This window comes from Notechis scutatus, chromosome 1 (genome assembly GCF_049901735.1).
Source record: "Notechis scutatus isolate UNSWTSFEM ecotype Mainland chromosome 1, rNotScu1.2, whole genome shotgun sequence".
NCBI lineage: Eukaryota > Metazoa > Chordata > Lepidosauria > Squamata > Elapidae > Notechis > Notechis scutatus.
In genome coordinates, this window is record NC_142009.1 from 186,368,200 (window position 1) to 186,389,166 (window position 20,967).

The 20,967-nt window shown below is 34.4% G+C and overlaps 1 protein-coding gene across 12 annotated transcripts in view; it reads right to left on the reverse strand.

Annotated features, from left to right (window-relative positions):
- The window catches only part of OSBPL6 (oxysterol binding protein like 6), a 101,471-nt gene that overhangs the window by 48,343 nt on the left and 32,161 nt on the right, over nt 1-20,967 (reverse strand). For 7 of the 12 annotated variants that reach the window (XR_015746599.1, XM_087950454.1, XM_087950488.1 and 4 more), the window contains exons 2-10: nt 20,445-20,706; nt 17,036-17,131; nt 14,458-14,580; nt 10,223-10,276; nt 8,176-8,289; nt 7,905-8,075; nt 6,815-6,947; nt 5,788-5,891; nt 5,154-5,240 (exon numbers count right to left, since the gene is read on the reverse strand). Coding sequence is in view for 11 of the 12 variants with exons in the window: in XM_087950454.1 (XP_087806580.1) it covers nt 5,154-5,240; nt 5,788-5,891; nt 6,815-6,947; nt 7,905-8,075; nt 8,176-8,289; nt 10,223-10,276; nt 14,458-14,580; nt 17,036-17,131; nt 20,445-20,546 (984 nt within the window). In the remaining variant the exon portion in view is untranslated. The remainder of the gene's footprint in view (nt 1-5,153; nt 5,241-5,787; nt 5,892-6,814; nt 6,948-7,904; nt 8,076-8,175; nt 8,290-10,222; nt 10,277-14,457; nt 14,581-17,035; nt 17,132-20,444; nt 20,707-20,967) is intronic. The other 5 variants (XM_087950492.1, XM_087950495.1, XM_087950479.1 and 2 more) reach the window with 1 other exon arrangement.

Consider the following 20,967-nt stretch of genomic DNA (forward strand, 5'->3'; position numbering starts at 1 on the left):
TGCAGGATTACAACCAATTCTTTTTAAAAGTCACACTACAACTTAGTACATCCAACTGATAATAAGTAAAACACATAACATATTCCTACTTGGATAGGAATGTTTCCTCTCTGCCTTTGAAGCTTGTTCAAGTTAATCACACTTTTTTCAATCCAGAAAACGGGAGTAAGATTTAAGGTTGCACAAATCTTTGCTACATTCCTTCTACACCATTCTTTCACTTTATTCCTGGACTATATGTAATATGAAGCAAACAGATTTCTATACCTATGTTGGATGTTTCCCTTCAGCATCTCTTGCCTCTGCAGCTCTATACCTGTAGGTCCTTAACAATAAGCCATTGCTTAAGTGAAGTAGAGTAAAGAATCAGAAGTAACTGGTGGAGATTGTGAGAAAACTCTCGATACAGCTAAAACTGATATTGAGTACAGTTAGTACTATATTTTAGGTTAATGAGAACAGAAAATGGGAACAGAAAAGAGAGAAAAGATTCACTTCCATTTTATACCAGATATGATTTATCCAGATGCTTAGTTATATCTAGGAACCTTTCTATTATGAGCCACCGCAGTCTATTACAAAAGGAGAATTTTGGAATTCTTTTTTTTTTTTTTTAGAAATCCATATCCAAAAATAACTGCATGAGCTTCTAATATATTTTTCCTATTTCAAACGGTTTTCATAATTTAGCAACAATTTAAATTGTTGCATTAAAATAAAAACAATAGTAAATAAACTAAAGGTAAAGGTAAAAGTTTCTCCACTTGTGTCTGATTCTAGGGGGCTGTGCTCATCTCCAATTCTTAGCTGAGAGAGTCAGTGCTGTCCAAAGACATTTCCATGGTCGTGTGACCAGCATGACTATATGCCAAAGCGCACTGAACGCTGTTATCTTCCCATCAAAATGGTTAATATTAATCTATTCACATTTGCATGCTTTCGAATTGCTAGGTCAGCAGGAACTGGAGCAAGGACAGGAAGGAGTTCACTCTGTTCTGCAGCATTGGGGTCTTAAGCCCTGGCTGTCAGATTTTTCAGCTGACCAGCTCAGTCTTTAACCACTAACCCAACATACCCCCAGTCAATAAATTATTATTATTAAACCAGAACAGTCTTCAAAATTAACATATTACAAATGTATTTATTTTAGCACATGACATATCATGCATGAACTAGCAATATATATTAACATTTAATCTAGATTAGCAAAACTCAATAAAATATAAATGTTAAAAAGATCTATGTTCAAATATCAATGTCTAGGTAATATAACCATTGAAGCGCAGCATTGTTTATATTTTAAAAAATCAGATACTGGACTGGTTTATGTTGTCAGCTTACAGGAAGTCACGATGTGATGTATAGTTTGACATGGGACCCCTCAGTCAAACTAAGGGGAGGATACTCTACCACAGGGGTGTCAAACTCAATTTCATTGAGGGCCAGGGGGGAGAGGTGAGTGTGGTCAGCTCAAGGTCACCTGTGTAATCAAATGCCATTTTTGCTAGTAGTTTGTTTTGCTAGCAATCTCCCAGCAAAAACGGAGCTTGTGAGGGTCACTCCTGGGCTCTGTTTTTGGCTGCGATGGCCTCCTGCAGCCCTCTGCAAGAGAAAACGGAGCTCTGTTATTTCCCTCACCAGCTCCACTTCACTGGCAGAGGCACCGCAGGCCAGTACTTTGCTGTTTCCCAGGTGGCCCCACGGGCCAGATCTAAGCACCCCATGGACTGGATCTGGCCCACGGGCCTTGAATTTGACATGCCTCCTCTACCATATTTATACAGAGCACCCCTCTACATTAGAAATAGAGGCTTTTAGACCAATCCTCATTAATCCCATCTATATCACTAAAGTATCAATTTACATAAAAATACAAAGTTTTAGAATCCCGCACATTTATTTCTTTTTTCTTCTTTAATTTTGGTGACTTGATAGAAAAACAATCCTTTAGACTGTTGTTGACTGTTAATCTAAAATCTTTCCATGTAATTTGTAAAAAAAAATCACATTAATCCTGAAATGTGCAAATTCTGTAGGCCTCTGAATTATACTTTCTATGTGGAAAATTAAGATAAAGAGGTCATAAAGCAATCTAAACAGAATTTTTGAAAGCATGGAATAATTTTAGAAAAATCCCTTTGAAATTTCTGCTATAAAAAACAGCTCCATCACTAAGGTCCTGCACTTAGGCAAGAAAAACCAAATACACAGCTATAGAATAGGTAGTAGCAATAGCACTTAGACTTTACAGCCTTCAAAAGTGATGTACAGAGTCAGCATATTGCCCTCAACAATCTGGGTCTTCATTTTACTGACCTCAGAAGGATGGAAGGCTCAGTCAATCTTGAGCTGGTGAGAATCGAACTGCCAAACTGCTGGCAGCCGGCAGTCAGCAGAAATAGACTGCAATACTATATTCCAACTACGACACCACTACCACTACCGAGCTCAATAGTAGTAACTGTTGAGAAGGATCTGGGTGTCCTAGCAAACCATTACGTAAGTATGTGCCACCAGTGTGCCAGCAGCTGCCAAAAAAGTCAATGCAGTCCAAGACTGCATCAACAGAGGAACAACATCAAGATCATGAGAAGTAAAAGTCTAAATTTAGCATTTTTTACACAAGACATTAACTGAGATATATAACAAAACCACTGCTTTGTAAACATTTCATGCAAAGCATACCACAAACACAAAGATTGTTTGAAGACAGTGCTATATTCTCCATATGTTTTAAAAAAAACCCTTCTTCAATGCATTTTACTTATTACCAAAACATAATTCAAGGAGAAAATGAAATATTTTATATGCAGTCTTAATTTCCCTTCTTATCTGATTATCTGTACACCAATTACCAATTTATTGGCAAATAGTCAGATGTTAGAAGGTAGCTTTTTCCAATTGATTTTGGGGAAAGACATAGCAGGTTGTCTCCAAGCTAGAGACCAAAACTAATTCCAGCTTGAAGACAAATATTTTAAACAGAATATTTCATTGCAAAACTCCAATGTGTAGTGTGGTTCAGGGTAACAACATGTTCTCTCCCACTTCTAACTTCAGAAAGAATACAGTGAAAGTCATGATTCCTTTTTTTTCCCTAGGAAGAAAAAAAATTCAATTTATCCTGTACACTTATAACAATTGTCATAGCGCTACCCCCGAAAGGGCCGCTGGAGTCCAGGTTCTCCTGGCTCTCTTGATACGGCTGCCGGTCCACACTGGACCCTCACTCTGGCACCTCTACTGGCCTGGGTCATGTAGAGTTATGGTGGTCAGTCTCCTCTCTCCCACTTTTGTATAGCCTGCTGGGGTCTCCTCTGCTCATTCGTATATTCCTCAGGCTTGCCCCACAGAAGCCTTTCCTCTCCTCTCCTCCTTCTCTCCCTCAGGCTTGCCCCACAGAAGCCTCTCGTATCCTCCCTATTGCCTTCATCTCCTCTTGCTTTCCCCAGACCTCTTTCTCCATTTCCCCCTTAGGCCTCTTTTCCTATCCTCTCAGGACTCCTTTTCCAGGCATCCCTTCCTATCCTCACCGTCTGGCTCCCCCCCCGAAAACCTCTCCTTCCTCCTCTCACATTCCCTCTGTCTCCTCTTCTTCCTACCAAAAACCTCCTCCTCTTATTCTCTTCCTCTCCCCCGCTACACCTATATTATTTCTCTAAGTAGAAACTACTTATTTTCAAGCTTGCAATACTCTCTTTGTTAAAGTAATGTCTTTTTTAAAAAAATTGTGAAAATATTCTACTTCACTCATAAAAGAAATGTTTATAAAGTGAATTTATAGAGTGAATTCTTCCATAAATAATAGATTCCATCTTGCCATTTTTGCTATCAGGATAGTATCATAGTATCAGCATAGGCTGTTGACATTTTTCCTCCAATTTTAAAATCATGACATACTTCAACCCAGCTTCTCTTATTATATATTCAGCATACACTTTGAATAAATAAGGGGAAAGTGCATGTTCACCAATCTTGAGACAGACTGTTTCACCATGTTCTTTCTGCACCATGGCTTCCAGATCTGTATATAAGTTTTTCATAAACACATAAAGTAATAATCTTCTTTAGTTTGATTTCCACTTGTCTATTCCCACTGTTTTTGTAAAGTCAGTCAATGATTCTCATGAAGATCTTCCCAATGACTGGTAAAAGTTCTAGGTCTCAGTGGCTTTTGCACATGCAACTATTGCCATTTTCCAAAGTAGCTATTTTAATTGCTTATTTCCATGCAATGGAAACCTCCTGTGACAAATAATGGGAAATAGTGATGTAGCCATTGAATTACATTTTCTTTGAATATCTTGGCTCTAATTCCATTCACTCCAGACATTTTACCATTTTTCAACAGATTTAATGCTATTTTTATTTCATTAAATCCAGCATCCAAGATCTGATTTTGTGGCGCTTCAATGAACAATACTGGTATCCTGCAAAACCTCATGTTTGTATAGTTGATGGAAAAATTATCTCATCTTTGAAATTGTTCATTTCAAAACTCTACAGATGTCCCATCTCATATATACATAACTGACTTTTCACTACTTGTTGATTTTTCCTCCTACATTAAGGCATCTAGGAAAATAAAACTTTGGGCATCTATGCAAGGATAGTATCTGATATAATATCGCTTTTGAGTAGATAAACCTTGCACACTGGTGCTGTATGTAACTGTTCTGTAAGTATGGCGATTAAATGTGATTTCCCAAAATATATTCACACACAAAATAGACACATATACTCAACATGTAACTTATGATAGTGTCTTATAACAAATAATCATGTAGCTTCTGCACAATCTATTTAGGTCTATCTCTTTCTTTTTTCTTCATTTAATAAGCCTTTATGCTCATAGGAGAAAAGATATGGTTACCAGATCAAGGCTGTAAAATCCAAAGAACCACTAGATGGAAATATTTTTTTTCTATGGTTATCTGCTACCTTCCAGCGGTCCTCTGGATTTCTGCAATGAGATCTAACAGTTCTAAGAAAGGACAAATAATTACAAAAATAATTTGAGCAGCAGATCTTGACCTTAAATTTTAAAAAAAGCTATCGACAATTAAATATTCAAATTCAAGTTAATTTTATGTTTTTATTATTTTTAACAAATACTTAACCAAACCATAGTTAAAACATAGTGAACTCAGTACCTGAAGCTGTATTTTAGCATCTTTGCTCACACTTTTTGTTCTCCATCTTCTGGTGACACGCTTGTCTTTCTTATCTACACTGTTAGCCTATGTTATAAAATAATCAAAGTAGTAAAGCATTGGGTTAAAGCTGACATGGACAATACTGCAAAAGTTAGTAACAAACATCGAGTATTAGTTGTCTGCCAAACATAAGCAAAGTGTTATTCTATACATTATGGTACAGATAAAGCAAACATGCTATTAAAGACAGTTTCAAAAATAAAAATTGCAGGACAATTCTTCAACCATTTACAATAAAGAATTCTTTCTAAAATTTGCTAGCTAGGATAATTCCATTTTTCTTTTCAGAATAGTCCTTAATACAAAGAACACAGAACAAAAAGGCAACCAAATATTACATTTAGAACAAAGTATGCAATTTAGGCTTAAAAATTATTTCAGTTGACGCTCATTAGAGAACCTGACTCTAATAATGAATAATTCTGCACCACCTTGTGTCATACTAGAAGTTCATATACTGACAATGATATGGCTGTTAGCAGAGAATGTTCATACAGAGAATATTTCAAATGCAAAACAGATAGTATAAGCAAGCATTATTTTAATAATTTTAAAAATCAATTTTATTTACCTGCATATCTGTGAAGCTAGGTGCTGATTGAGTTCTCTGAAGTATTTCTAAGTTCTGAAGAATTTTACTGAGTTTTACAAGATTCGATTGACAATGTGCGAGATCTGACCAAAAAAAAACCAGATTTAGAACAAAAACTTACTTTGCTTAAGATTCCATTTGCCAGAGGAACGCAAGAGAATTAAACTGAAATGATGATATCTGAAACCCCCATTCCCCACTAACATTTCAGAAACAAAAAGATCACATGCTACAAATCCAAAAAGTTCATGCCACATTATGCTAACAGATTTTGGGTTCCCTTCTCTATTCCACACAGCTGCTGAAATTTTTTCTTTGCATGTCCCCAAACCTTCTCAGAATTATCTTCACAGACTGGTAGATAGCATGATGGGAATTTATACCATATGTAGAATAAAACAATTTATGTGCTGACGGGAAGACACATTGAAAAAACTGCCTAAACACAGAGTTTTAGGAAGGTTTTTATTCTTTGATTCTTCTATCTTATTAAATTGTATTTCAAGGCAAACAATGGGAACATCCTAAAATTCATTCTGGGTTATCTTTAATTCCTACAAATATTACTTCTGAGTTAAATGATAACTATTTAAAAAATGTTAAAGGATACATTGAAGTAGAAAGTATAAACTAGGTTGTTACCGGTATTACCTATAATATATAGGAACTACAGAATTTTCAGCTCTATAGCTGAAATAGAATATACTGTATATTACATAGGAAATATTTGTTAAGTAGAAGTGGAGTACTTTTAACTATAAAATATACTAACATTAGGAACGACTTTTGATTAGTCCTGAAAATCTGAATGTTGATGGTTCTTGGAAAAAATGGCATGTAATTAAAAAGAGGTGGCTTCATTTTAAGCACAGCCGAAGGAGAATTCTTATGTATTTTTTGCAATATAACATACAATAAGGACATTTCATTTCCACCATAGCTTCAAGCTATGTTCGCCTTGTAGCTCTATCAGTAGCAGTGAAGATTAAAGGAAGGCAGTGCTGACCTTCTGCACACTTGTCCATCTCCTCTGATTCTTGCAACCAAGCAACTACTTTACTTTGGCCAGAAGTACACGTTTCAGGTAGACTGCTACTGCAAGGGATAGACGGTTGCCAGGGGAAATTATTCTGTGAGACCTAAAGAAAGATATAGCCACATATATGCATATACCTGTGAGAATTCTGAGAGAAAGACTGCCTGTGATAAAAAATAAAGTGGTAATTGTTATTCTCTTCTTTAAAAACTGACGCATGTATGTATCTGACACTCTAGTCTAAATTAAACTTAATAACAAATATTTCAGTAAATGTGGTGGAGGTTGTCCTCAACTTATGACAATTCAGCCTAAAATTTATATTGCTAAATGAGGAATTTGTTAAGTGAGTTTTGCCCCACTTTTGTTAAGTGAGTCACTGCAGTTGTAAAAGTAGTAATATGGTTGTTAAGTGAATCTGGTTTTCCCATTGATTTTGCTTGGCAGAAGGTTGCAAAAGGTGATCACATGATCCTGGGACAGTGCAACCGTCACAAATGTGAATCAGTTGTCAAGCATCGGAATGTAAATCTCATGACCATGGGAAATGGTCACTAAGTGAACTGTTGGAAGTCGAGGACTACTGTACAGTGTAGATTCCTTTGTCGAGTATGTTCTTCTTTTCGGTGTTAGTGTTACTCATATATTTATTTATTTATTTATTTATTTATTTGATTTGATTTGATTTGCCAATTGTTTACAAGATAATAAGTATAAGTGTATACATAGTGTGAATACATGAAATGGGTACATATAAGAAAAATAAAAGAAGAATAAGAGAAACAATAGGACAGGGACGGTAGGCACGTTGGTGCGCTTATGCACGCCCCCTACAGACCTCTTAGGAAAGGGGTGAGGTCAATAGTAGACAGTCTAAGGTTAAAGTTTTTGGGGTTTGGGGAAGAAACTACAGAGTCGGGTAGAGTATATATATATAAAGGCATCCATTTTCATTTGCATCCATAAAGGAGAAAAATGAGTGGATAGCACTGTTATATATTATAAAACAACTATATATGAACTGAAGGATGGTATTCTTCCTGACCAAAAAAGATTATACCTTAGTTTCCAGCACTGTGGCATTAGTAGCTGGTGAAGATTCAGTGGTGGAAGTTGAAGGGAATATGTGGAAACTGGCATCCCGTGGCGATCGCACAATTTCATTCTGACGATATAATCTATGATGGCGCAACTTTGACACCCAAGCATCAAATGAATCCTGGGATTTTACCTAATTAAAAGATCAGTGTGAGTGAGGAATCCAACAATAGTATTTAATTTTCCTTTTACAGCAAAATTTGAAAATAAAAATTAGTAGAAATACTCCGTACTTTTAAATGGTAGATATGTTCCTCGGTGTCAAGATCTATCCTACGTGCTTTCTTTTTAATTGACATAACCGATAACCCCACATCTATGCTCCCATGAACCTTCCCTTTCTGAGTCTGAAAAACAAAGAAACAAGAGTAAATGTATGCACATTAGGAAATAAAAGGCAAAATCGATAATTTATCGCTGTTGAGAATGGACGGACAGATTTCTGGGATATAATGCAAGGGTACATAAAATAGCAAAAATAAGGAAAAGTTGGGAAGACATTATCACATGCTGCTTATCAGGACAGGATTATTACGTAAAAAGCGCACTGCTTTTTCTTCCACACATACATATCAACATTTCACAGGTTGCATAAACTACATATACATACAGGCAAAAATTACACCTCTAATTTAAATGACATTTCTATGACAGCTACTTTCATTACTAAATAAATAAATTCAGATTAACACTGACTCATCTATGTAATAATATATGGCCCAAGGGCTAATCAATAAAGACTTATTATTATTATCTACGTAATAGTAAAAGCTATGATGATAAAAGATGGCTAATATAACTCTGACAAGATGCATCATTCAAATGCAAATACTACGTCTGTAAAGTTCAATTTATACTGATAAACAATAATAGAGAGTTTAATAAAGAATAATAGAGAAAATTTGTACTTGAATACATTCCAAAATAGGTCCGAGGGCTCAAACTACAAAAATAAGCCTATTAACTTCTATTTGTCATCCATTATACACATGATATTTCAGAAATAACTGAAAATAATGTTACTTAAATAGTTAACTCTTCCTCTGAACAAAATATCGACATGTTCTGAATCAATTTTCCCTTTCCGTGATTACACACAAAAGGAAAACTAATTATAATTAAGATTGCTTTTGTGTTTTCGAGCATTTTGTGCATAAACTCTTGCTTTATAAAATAAGTAACAAAATGTACTTAATTCGAACATATATAGATATATAATCTATGAAGTTCTAAAGATGCATCAAAAAATAAATTCATCTAAAATATTGTAGGCCTTGTTTGTTTTATACTGCTGCTTTTTAACAGGGATCTTTTAAATTGCTAGATTACGTAGTTTCAGCAGTTAATCATTTATTATTCTAATGTTTTTCTTAATGATGCTAGATTTTTCCAATGTTTATGTAATTATTGACTTGTATTATTATGGTAAAATAATTGTTTTATGGTCTATAATCACCTTATAATTAAAATAAAACAAAGTTACAATTTAAAATCTCTAAGCACTACTTATTAGTATGGTAAACCCTTGATTTACCAATCTTCATTAAAAATTGGTTCATGAAAGCAATGGAGAAAATTCATTTACTGTTTATGCATCCCTTTTGCCATTTAATGGACATTCAGATCTAACAATCATCCCTTCCCCTCTATTGTTCTGTGAAATTGAGGGTTTGATACATTTTGTAGTCCACTGAGCAGCAAATGACACATAAGAGAATTTCCAAGGCACTTGACCTACAAGGACACAGGTGTTGCATAATAGGTACACTGGTTATATCAATCAAATAATATTGCAAAAATATTGATCTGACCAAAGTAAAGTTTCAAAGTAGTAGCATTAAGGCAAGAAGCTGGTGTGCTTTCGGTTTTAAATCTTAGTAATTTAAGAGCCAGAGGGTGGGATTTACTGGCTCGTTATAAACAGGAGTCTGCCCTGTCAATCTTAGTTGGGGTATGCTTTCTTCCTTGATGTAGGGAGAAACCACAGGAATGAGATTTCATCTCTAGGTGATGAAATAACTGCTGGAAAACAATCAAGCTCAGAGACACTAAAAACCCAGCAGGTTAAAAAGTATCTAATTTCCACAAACAAAATCTGGCAAATTATAAAACTGAAAAATTCAGAATGTTTGTGATAAACTCCTGAGGATGGGGAAAAAAGGGGAACTGGATGGCAGGATTTACATCTTTTCTCTGCAGTACAGGAATGTCTGCATCACTACTGGAACTAAGTATCCAAATAATATGTAACATTTTTTTAAAGGCCCCAGGGTTACTTACATCAATTGGTGACTTTGAATATTTCAACATTCCATTGTCCAGAACAAAAAAGCGCTGCAGGGGAAAAATGTAGGAGATCACAATGCAATGGAGACCATATAAAACTATTAATGAAGACATAAACACACTGCATGCAGCAAAAAACATCATTACAAGAAATGAAGGGCCAGGATAGAAACAGATTTTCCCAGCTTGATGGAACATAATCAATCAAGCAATCCTAAAGCTAAATCACTGAAGTTGCTTTATGAATTGAACTAAGGTATATGTCAATACAACCCATCACTTTTTTATATATATAAATAGCTCACAGGATCATACAGAAACAAAATATTTTCAGAATGGGTAAGAACAGGACCTATGTAGTCCTACTGAATAAGCAGCACTGACGTCCCCAGAGCAGAAAAAGGAAGGATCTATCGGTCCTTCAAACTAGTCTAAACAAGAAACCCAAAACAATTCTAACATTACGGTTATTGTAAGATTATAGAAATAAAATCTCGCAAGTCTGAAAGCACATCTCACATAGTTTTATTTATTTTTTCTAGAAAACTAGGGAGGGTGCCTTCTGAGATGCTTCCTACCCTCTTTTCCCCCCTCTGGACTGAGGTACTTTGGCATGACAGCTTTCAAGTCTGCAGCTCTTTGCTTGCTTTCCAAGGTCATTCCAATAGACCATGACAGAATCAGACTGATATAAGCAGAACTGCAGCATTTGATGCAAACCCTGCCCCTCTCAAATGTGCATTGTGATGTAACAAGGATATCTTTAAAAAAAAAGAGCAGAGCTCCAGATCCAATACTGCTTTCATCATTCTGACAAAAGTAGCAAGATTCTGCGGCTTGTAAGGGCGTGTCTGAATTTCTGAAAGTGACTCTGCTTTATTTGACAGAATTGAATCAAGGCATGCACGGGGCAATTTCAATAACCCTACTGAATTACTGCATCTGAAAGCTTGACTAGAATTGAGTTTCTGAAGGCTAGGGTCTTTTTTTTTTTTTTAATAAAGTTTTATTTGGGTTTTCATACATACAAGTAAAACATCTTTTTTGAAAATATCATGGTCCTGGGTTGAACTTCTTTATACAGACACAAAACTCAATTTCATGCTCTTTTTTGTGTTCTATTCCATATCTTATACTATTCTACATTTTCTATATAGTTTTTCCCCTCTTTTAATTTTCTTAATTTTATTTTGATTGTCTCATCTCAATTCAAATCATTATATTTACACTTTTGTCTGTTCTGTTTCAATTTCATATTATCTTTTCTCATTGAACAAATTTTCTCCTGTAATTACTAATTGGAGTATGACACCTTTATATCTTTTAATTACATCCATTCAACTCTTATTTAAACTTCAATATATACCTTAAGGTTATGACCTTCAATATAATACATAATACATAACTTCCAATCGAATTCTTCTTGGTACATTCTTATAATACACACTATATTCTTTAAAAAAAAGATTATAAATATATGTAATTATAAACCCTCATTCTATTCCAATTCAGTTCTATCATTAATAATCATTAAAATCTTAACATCTTTAACACTTCTTTTCAATTAAATATCATACTTCCTTAAAGACACATATAATCTCCATAATTAATTTTTCCCTTATTTCTCTTCATGTTTTGTAAATCATTAAATATTCATTTTGTTACATTTGTTTATTGACAAACATTCCACTGAATTACAATAGCTATTTTATCAAACATTTTAATCATACATTGTTTCATATTTTCTAAAATTATTTCTGTTTCTAATATAACAATACTATCTTATGTACCTTTGCAGAATACCTTTTTCCATTAAATTTTCACCCATTATCTCTAAATAGGCCCTGTTTCTCTATAATTTGTTTCTGTCCTTTTTAACTTCTTTTCCTTTCTTTCTTCCCTCTCATCTTCTCCCTCCCCTTTTTATCCCCTTGTCTCTCTACTTCTAATTCTCTCTTCTGCATTTCTGCATATTTTTTTGGGGAGTTGTTTTTCCCAATCTTAAACTTTCCATTCTCTTTCCCCCCTTTCCTTTTTCCCCCCCACCTAAGATTACTTGTTCATTAAAGATGGCTTCTTCTTTGTCGCAATCTTCTTGTTCTGCAGGCATTTCTTGTTGTTTCTCATAATTCCAAATCTTCATAAAAACTGAAATACGAAGCCAAAAAAACCTCTCCCTTCTTGTGCATCTTCTTTGTACTTTTTAAGTTCCATTTTCACTTCTTCTAAAAGTGGAGCCATTTTAAACAGTTTTAAACAACCACCCGATTGATTTTAGTCATTCAAATACAATAACCCAAAATCCAGAAATCATCAAGTAATCCAAATAGTCCCAAGTTATTTCTTCTTATTTCTTTTTCCACTTTCTCTTCCTGGGGTTTTTGTTGAGATATTTCAGTTAAAATGTATATTTTGGAAGTCTTGTTGAGATTTTGCTGTAAGTTCTTTTTAATTCCAGGCAGTCTCCTCCCTTCCAGATCCTGCCCTTTTTTTCAAAAGCTTTTGATTATCCAGAAATCTTTATTATCCCTTTGACTTTTTATTTTCAGCATTAAATGCCTATTAATGTCAAAGTGGATTTTTTTTTCCAATTTCTTGCTTAAGTCTCTTAGCTGTCAGTATAGGAAAAGGAGAAAAAAAAAACACCAAATCTTTTCCCTTTTCTCTCTCCTTCACAGCTTAAAAATCTTCTTAGGGAATAATGTTATTGTTTTTTTAATAGTTTCAATTCCAGGGTACCTTATCTGTTGCTTTTGCTGTTTGACCCGGTCAACCAAAACTTTCTCTTCTTATCTTCCTCCTGCACATTCTTTTCCAGTTGTTCTTCTTTGTGGTGGCCATTTCTGACCACCGCTGCAACCGCCTTCGGGAAAGGGAGTAATGGCCAGCTGGGGAGGAGAGGTGCGGCTCTCCTCAACCCTTCAGGCAATCTCCCCCTTCTTCACCACCTCTACGGGGTGGCTTAGCCCCGAAACCAGCCAGTTCGGGGTGCTCCAGCAGCGAGCATGGATCGAAGCCTCGCAGAGACGAGGTTTCGGTCTGTCGCCAAAGAAGCTCAAACTGGAAGTCTGAAGGCTAGGGTCTTAAGCAACTTTACTTGGCAGAAGACTAATGATTTCCTGCAAGTCTTTACATTTGGGATCAGAATTAAAAGACACAAAAGTCTGATAAGTCAAATTGATAAACTTTTTATAAGAACCATTCCTGTCAAATGCTTCTCCAATCTCAGAGAAACTCTAACTTTTTAAAACACCTAAAATTTACCCAGTTTCTTACATAATACTCAAGGATTTCTGTATCATCACTTCATTTAATAATTGTGATGGAGTCTGAACAATTACTTTTTACAATAATCAAACCAACATTCGATCAGACAGACAGATATTATTAAGTTTTAAGAATAGTAAGAACTAATACAAACTAAAAGGAAACAATAAAGAAGAGATAAAAGAAAAAGCTAAAAATACAAAAAAGTAAGAAGATAAAGAAAAAAAAGGAAAATAGAAAAAAGAAAATATTAAGATCCAATCGTCTTCTCAGCAGATATAAGTACAATTATATTTTAACCTCTCTTTCTAAGATTTCATCATTACTGTCTTCTTTCTATAGTCTATCCTTTCTAATCATCCAAACCATAAATCACAAGTTCACAAGGGATTTCCAGTCACCACTAAATGTAGATACTGTTTTTTTTTCCTCCAATCAAATGTCAATTTAACCATTGGATTTGGTATTTTCTATTCCATACCAGAAATACATTTTACTATGAATCACATATATCTTCATACAGAGACTACAATTTATATTTCACAGTCCATCTTATCTCTCGCTTTTCCTCTGTCTGTCTGCGTGTCTATAATTCAATAATACACATATATACTGAGGCAATTAAACTTCTGCAAAGGGCATATGATCACATGATAACCGATTGTTTCTAGCCCTACGAGAAACCGAGGAAGGTTTAATCATGTTCCCTTGAATGCTGATAAGAATTTAATATTTTATATGAGTGCAAAACAAAGAAAGAAGTGAAAGCCTCCTTCAGATTCTGTCATTCAGCTCAAGGTCAGGGACTTAAGAGGGAGGCATGGTTCAACGACTGCTAGTCAGTTTCTGAACAGAGTTCAATTTCCTACAGTTCATGATGAATTTTGTGTAATAATTGAAAATAACGGCACTTGACATGTTTTGTGTAATAATTGAAAATAACGGCACTTGACATGTTTTACCTTGTGCCAGCCTTTTAAAGGCCATTTCCTTTTCTTCAGCATGAATCCTTCATGTTTGTCTGGCTTCTGGACATTAGTCTGGCCAATTTTCAAGCCTTCTATAATTTCCCAGCTGTCTGGCTCCTGAATAAAGGTGGGGAGAAGAGAAGGGAACAGAATCAAATAGATCAAAATTTCAGTTTCGTAGTGCCTATTATTCAAGCTGTTTTGGCAACCCAGACAGTATACATTTGCATAAAATCTATCCCGCTGAATTCAATAAGACTGCCTTTAGTTAGCAAATAAATAAGAAACCTGATATTACATAAACCACATTGAGAAGAAGAACATTCCAGAAGTATATGCTAAGAAAATTACTAAGGGAATTCAGATTAAACTATATACCCCTAGGAGGTGCCAATTTTGACAGCATCTCATTCCATTCATAATTAATTGTGGCTAAAATCTCCATAGTTCTATTTGGGCTTAGTTCTTTTCCCAAAAAAATGTTTGGAAGAAACCTGGATGGTATGCACATATCTGAAGTTGTAGCAAGCAAACATGATATCCATTTGCAAATGATGTACCTAGCATAACTGCTGGGTACATCAAGGCACAATTATTCTAGGAGCAATATTTCAAATTGTAACCATGTTCTTTGATTTGAAACAAATGATGAGGGCTGATCCGAAGCATTCTGCTTAGCAATAATTATCAAAATCACACTACTCATCATGTTCAATCCCTTAAGTTTTTATAATAGAAGAGAAACTTGTAAACAGCACTTTTATGCATTACTGATGTAGTATAGGAATACATTAAAGGATTGTGTTATGCTGAATTCAGTCTTCAGTAAAAGGTATTTCATTATATACCTTGCAGTATTTATATACAAAATTATTCTCAAAATATCATGCAGGTAGTCTTCAACTCACAACCACAATTGAGCCAAGTATTTCTGTTGTTAAGTGAGGCATTTGTTAAGTGAGTTTTGCCCCATTTTGCAACCTTTCTTGACACATTTGTTAAGTGAATCACTGCAGTTGTTAAATTAGTAACACAACTGCTAAGTGAATCTGGCTTCCCCTATTGACTTTGATCATGTGAACCCAGGACAATGCAATCGTCATAAATATGAGTCAGTTGCCAAGTGTCTGAATTTTGATCACGTGACCATGGGGATGCTGCAAGGTCGTAAATGTGAAAAACAGTCGTAAGTCACTTTTTTCAGTGCCACTGTAACTTCCAAGCAACTGAAGCAATCAATTAACTCACCGAGGATCTGAGCTGAAAAGGATGAAGCTAGACATGGTTCCAATCAGGGTTCTCACTTAATGATTGGATTATGTTAATGACAGCAACAGGGACTGCCATCACTTAGAAATGTGGTCACATGACATCATGCTTAATGACCTGTTTAATAATCAGGCACCAATTATCATTGTAATTCAAGGGTGACCTGTATGCTTCTTGTAGTTTGCTTAGTTTCATATGATTCACCTTTGTTCTTTTTCCAGGAAGAAAATGCACTGATAGTAGTCATTGTTTTTTTTCTAGTGCCAGAATGTATGACAACAGATGTACTATGTTTTCATTATATGTAGCACAGATATTTTTTTATTATTTTGTTCAATTACTAGAATAACTTTTAATTTTAAAAAGCTGTTTCTTAATCCAATCTTTCTTCCTCGTAATGCAGGTGAGAAACATATGTTTCAAGAAGCTGTAGGATATTTTATCCTTGTAGTTTTCTCCAAAGATTCACACTTTAAATATAGGGCTGAGCAACCTCTGTTAGACCTCTACAGTTATGAAATCCAGCAATTATGATTCAAGGTGGGGAAGATGGAGAGGATGGAAAGGATACAAGTAGTCCTCGAATTAGGACCACAACTAGGCGCAAAATTTCTTATTTTACGACTCTTCTTCCAACAATTGCAAAGTGAATCATTGTAGTTGTTATGTTAGTAACACAGTTGTTTAAGTGAATCTGGCTTCTCTGTTGACTTTGCTTGTTAGAAAGTTATAAAAGGTGATCACATGATCGCAGGACATTGCAACCATCATAAATATGACCAGTTGCTCAATAGTCCAAATTTTAATTACATAATCTTTTTTTTCCAATGCCATTGTAACTTTGAATAGTCACAACTGTTGCAAGAGGACTATCTGTATTAGATTCCTTAGGCACATGCAAGATCCATTACAAAATAAAAGTCCTTCAATTGAAAAAATAACTATTTTGAAAAAATACTTTATAAACATAAACTATTTATATGCATGAAATGCAATCCAGAAAATACCCTTTTAAGTTCTTTTAATATTTTTTTTAAATGCCTGTATTCTTTAAGCAAAATCTGAATCATTCACATTTATCATGAATCCTAGGATCACTATTTTTGAAGAAATGGAAGATTACCTAGAAATGCCCTCAAAACAGACCTTAATGCAAGCACTTCAGTGCTTCAGTGCTTTGAGGAGTGGCACTTGGCTTATAGTATTGCTGCAATCAAATGATTTGCCTAGTCTTACTGAGCACCTCCAATTATTAAATATGTTCTGCAACTACCTACTTATGCAGGGACCAAGATTTACTTACTTTAGATACAGCGATTGGTTCATTCTCTGACAACTGTTTCCCAATAATTAAGTCTGTGCTTCCAACAGAAGCATTTCGCTCTAACACATGACCACTCTAAAACACAAAGAAAAGACTGGAGTAAATTTTTGTCATAGAAAATACTTAGTTCTTATACATAAGTAAGATGCTTTGAGGGAATGGAAACACACTGTGTTAACACAAACAGATATCGTATCATTCCCCATGTTTATAATTTCAAAATATTTTAATATTAAACCACAGAAATGTCTTATAGTTACCCATCTGATTCAAATGGAAAGGCAAAATATACATTTATTCTAATAAACAAAATAAACAAAGTATTTTCAAATTTTAGTACTGAATGTTATTTCAATCATCATCTTAACATTCAACAGTCTTTTTCTGCCAACTTAAGGTACTATAATTAACTTTTTTCCCCTAAAATTTCCAAAATTACATTGAGTTAATATAAAATGGCTTATGTGCACAACTGTCTTGTCTAAAATACAACAGGGGATTATGTACATACTTTTCTTTTATAAAGTGAACATGTGAGACAAGAATGGATTCATCTGTAGGAATATTATAATTGGGCTGCAGAAATTCAGACCATCACTAACAGGACAGTCAAGATGTACAGAAAAATCTGATTCTTTCCCACATCTAGTAGTTATCTGGATTTTTGCTTCCAGATGTGGTAACTCTAATTATCACAGCAGATGCCACACATAGTAGAGAAGGTCCATTGCACTTCACAGATGGATACTTTAGGAAAAACTTGATGTAATATCTGAACACATTCAATGTAGACACTATAACAATGTGGAAATTAATTAGGTCAAAGTAAGTCAAACTCTCTCTCTGCTTGGAAGATAAACATGAGTTTGATCCTGCCTTGAGTTGAGTTGAATTAAATCTGTCAAGCACAGTACTATAAAGCAGAATAAATTTATTCTTAATATATGTGTTTGAAAGTACAAAGATTTGAATATCTGACTTGCAATGTTCTGTTGAAAGTGCTTTCTTTTAAGATGACTCACCTGTTCCTTATGAAAAGATAATTTACAGAAAATTAAAAGAGCAGAATATTGAAAATATCTTCTTTGGGTGCTTAATATTTGCATAAAGAAATCATGCTCAGTTAAAACCTCTTGAGGAAACAATTACACAAATACACAATTTGTGAAAAGAAATTTACAGAAAGTTGGCGGTTATCTAGGGGGAGGTTGACAGCAGTCTACTGGGGACACTTTAATTTGGATTTTTGCAATGAGAATAAATTGGGCTCTATGGATTATTTGATCTCTTCCACCTGTATGATTCTAGAATTACGCTGGTTAATTAGCTTCTGCCTGTTGAATGGCACCACTGGGCACAGCCCAACTGGTTTATTTATATTCTTGATCCAGGAATATTTGTCAATATTCTACCATATATAAATCTATTTTTGGACTCATTTTAAGACAATAATGCTCTATCTATCTATCTATCTATCTATCTATCTATCTATCTATCTATCTATCTATCTATCTATCTATCTTAAACAGTAATGAGCCTGACAAGAGATAATAAAAGGAAAACAATCCAAGCTAACTGAGGTGTTCATTCTGATATGGTATACCATGATCTGGAGAATCTGATGTTTCTTATGTTTGGATGGAGCTACATTGCCTGTGTAAAGTTTGAGAATAATCTTGGATTTTCTGGTCTCATCTAGGTAGTATAAAATGAAACTATGGCCAAGAACACTTTCACTAGCTATATAGTACAATGATAGCAAATGACATCAAAATATTGTACCCGTTCATAACTTCCAGATCAGATTACAGTAATGTGCTCTACTTTATATATAGTTTAGGAATTGCAGAGTCAAAATGCAGCAACCAGAATGAAGTCTGGGGATAATAAAAGAGAATTTTATACCCTTTTCTAAGCAGTTGAACTTTTTACTTGTATTTTTGGAGAGGAATAAGTACTGGTTATCAGTTTTAAGTGATTAAAGTTTTAATCACTTAGGCCCACCCTTAAAGATCCATCTTTTCTTATTGGCTTTTAATAATGTTTAGTTGTCTCAAATGTTTTAATGCTTTTATTTTATATTTTATTTTAATGTAGTTAAGTGATTTACATTTTATTCTAAATACCCAAGCCATTTAGTAAGAATAATAGAAAGACAACATCAAAAGCAAAATAGATGCATCTTGAAAACAACTGACTAATGTGGGAGACAGAAATTTTTCCAATGACAGAATTTAAAATGATCAAATTAAGTTCAAGAAATGATGAATGATTATTGGAATACAATGCTATCAATTCTTCATTTTTGTAATTCATTCCTTTCTTAAACTGGAGTTAATTACCAGGGATTAATTTTGACATAACCTAGGGGTAATAAAACAATTTATAATTGCTTGTTTGTGAATCATGGATCTCATTTGGAATTGCCACTGCTGAGTCCTTATGTAAAAACAGAAACTGGCTTTTTTCTTTTTTCTTTTGGTGTGGGTAATGACACTATTCAAGACCAGGCAAAGGAGAAATTAGTAATGCCTTAGATCACATTTTTATAATTATTTTAAACAGTAATATTGCATATAGAATCTATTTATCTTTCATCTAAAACATATGTTTAGATTTGGAATTAATAATTAATGCCCAATTCCAAATTATGTCTGTAAGTTTTAGCTCACAAAGTCACAAAGATATATTCTACAAAGAATGATATAACGATTTATGATCTCTTCCTTATAGACAAGCTTACAGCTTTCAAGGCAGCTCTGACAGGAAAATTTCCTCAGAACAGCAATGGGTCCCTTGTGGGAAATCTTGGGAGAGGCATTCTTGGGAAGCATAATGTCAGGCATTATAGAACTAATATTTCACTTTTTACACTGGTAGCCATTACTACCAGTATTCAAAAAAAAAAGAAAAAAGAAAAAGAAAAGGATTGACCCTACCAGTACTGTTTGATCATAAGGAATCGGGGAATGGCAGCAGAGCATCTGAAGAAGGGTTGAAAATAACTCAATATTGTCAGAGATGGAATAAAAAATAAATAAACTAACAATAGAACTGAATGTATTCCAATAAGGTAGGGGGAAGAATCAGAGAGACTGAAGCTTCGGGGATAAGGTCTCAAGATAGAAGTAGAAGGGATTAGGCAGACTGTATAGTAATCCAACATGAGTGGATACACTAGAATAATGTAGGATAAAGTGGTACCAGAAAATGAAGAACGAGAGAATTCACAAAGGATTTTGCCATTATTAATTCCAGCTATCTTTACCAAAACATAATTTTATCCATTGACTCACTTTTTTTCTTTTAAAGGTGAAGTAAATAAAAATACACCAACTAACTTGCAGGATTTCTACGTCCGTAATTAAAAGAATACTCTTTCACTTACCTGCCTAGTGTCCCACTGGGAATATGATGAAGAGGAGTCAGCTTTATGTGATGGTGTGGAGGTTCTGTGAGCAGGAGATACAGCTTTCTCTTCAGAACTCATTACTGCAGCTAAATTCTATAGGCCTCCTTTCACAGATTTAACACCACATTCCGTTCAGTTTTCCATGAAAAGAGGAAGTCAAGTGATTTTCAGCATTTCTCCCAGAGCCTTTTCTTTACATAGGCAGGTCAAATTAATGTAAAAGGCATCCAAACCAAATCTTGAAGGAGAAAGGAAAAGAGACAGTGATGGTATACTATATATTCGTGAATTAGCATGAATTAAAATGTCAACAGAAAAACAGGTCTCTTAGGTTCCATCTATCAGACCTACGAAAAAACATTTAATCTCAGTAAATAAATTGCAGTTTCTAGTCTTCAGAATAATTACTACTTTTTTCAACAACATAATTTCTCCTCAAATGATATTGATTACTCTATTCCAATGATTTCCCAGGTGAGACATCATAATACCTTGCAAA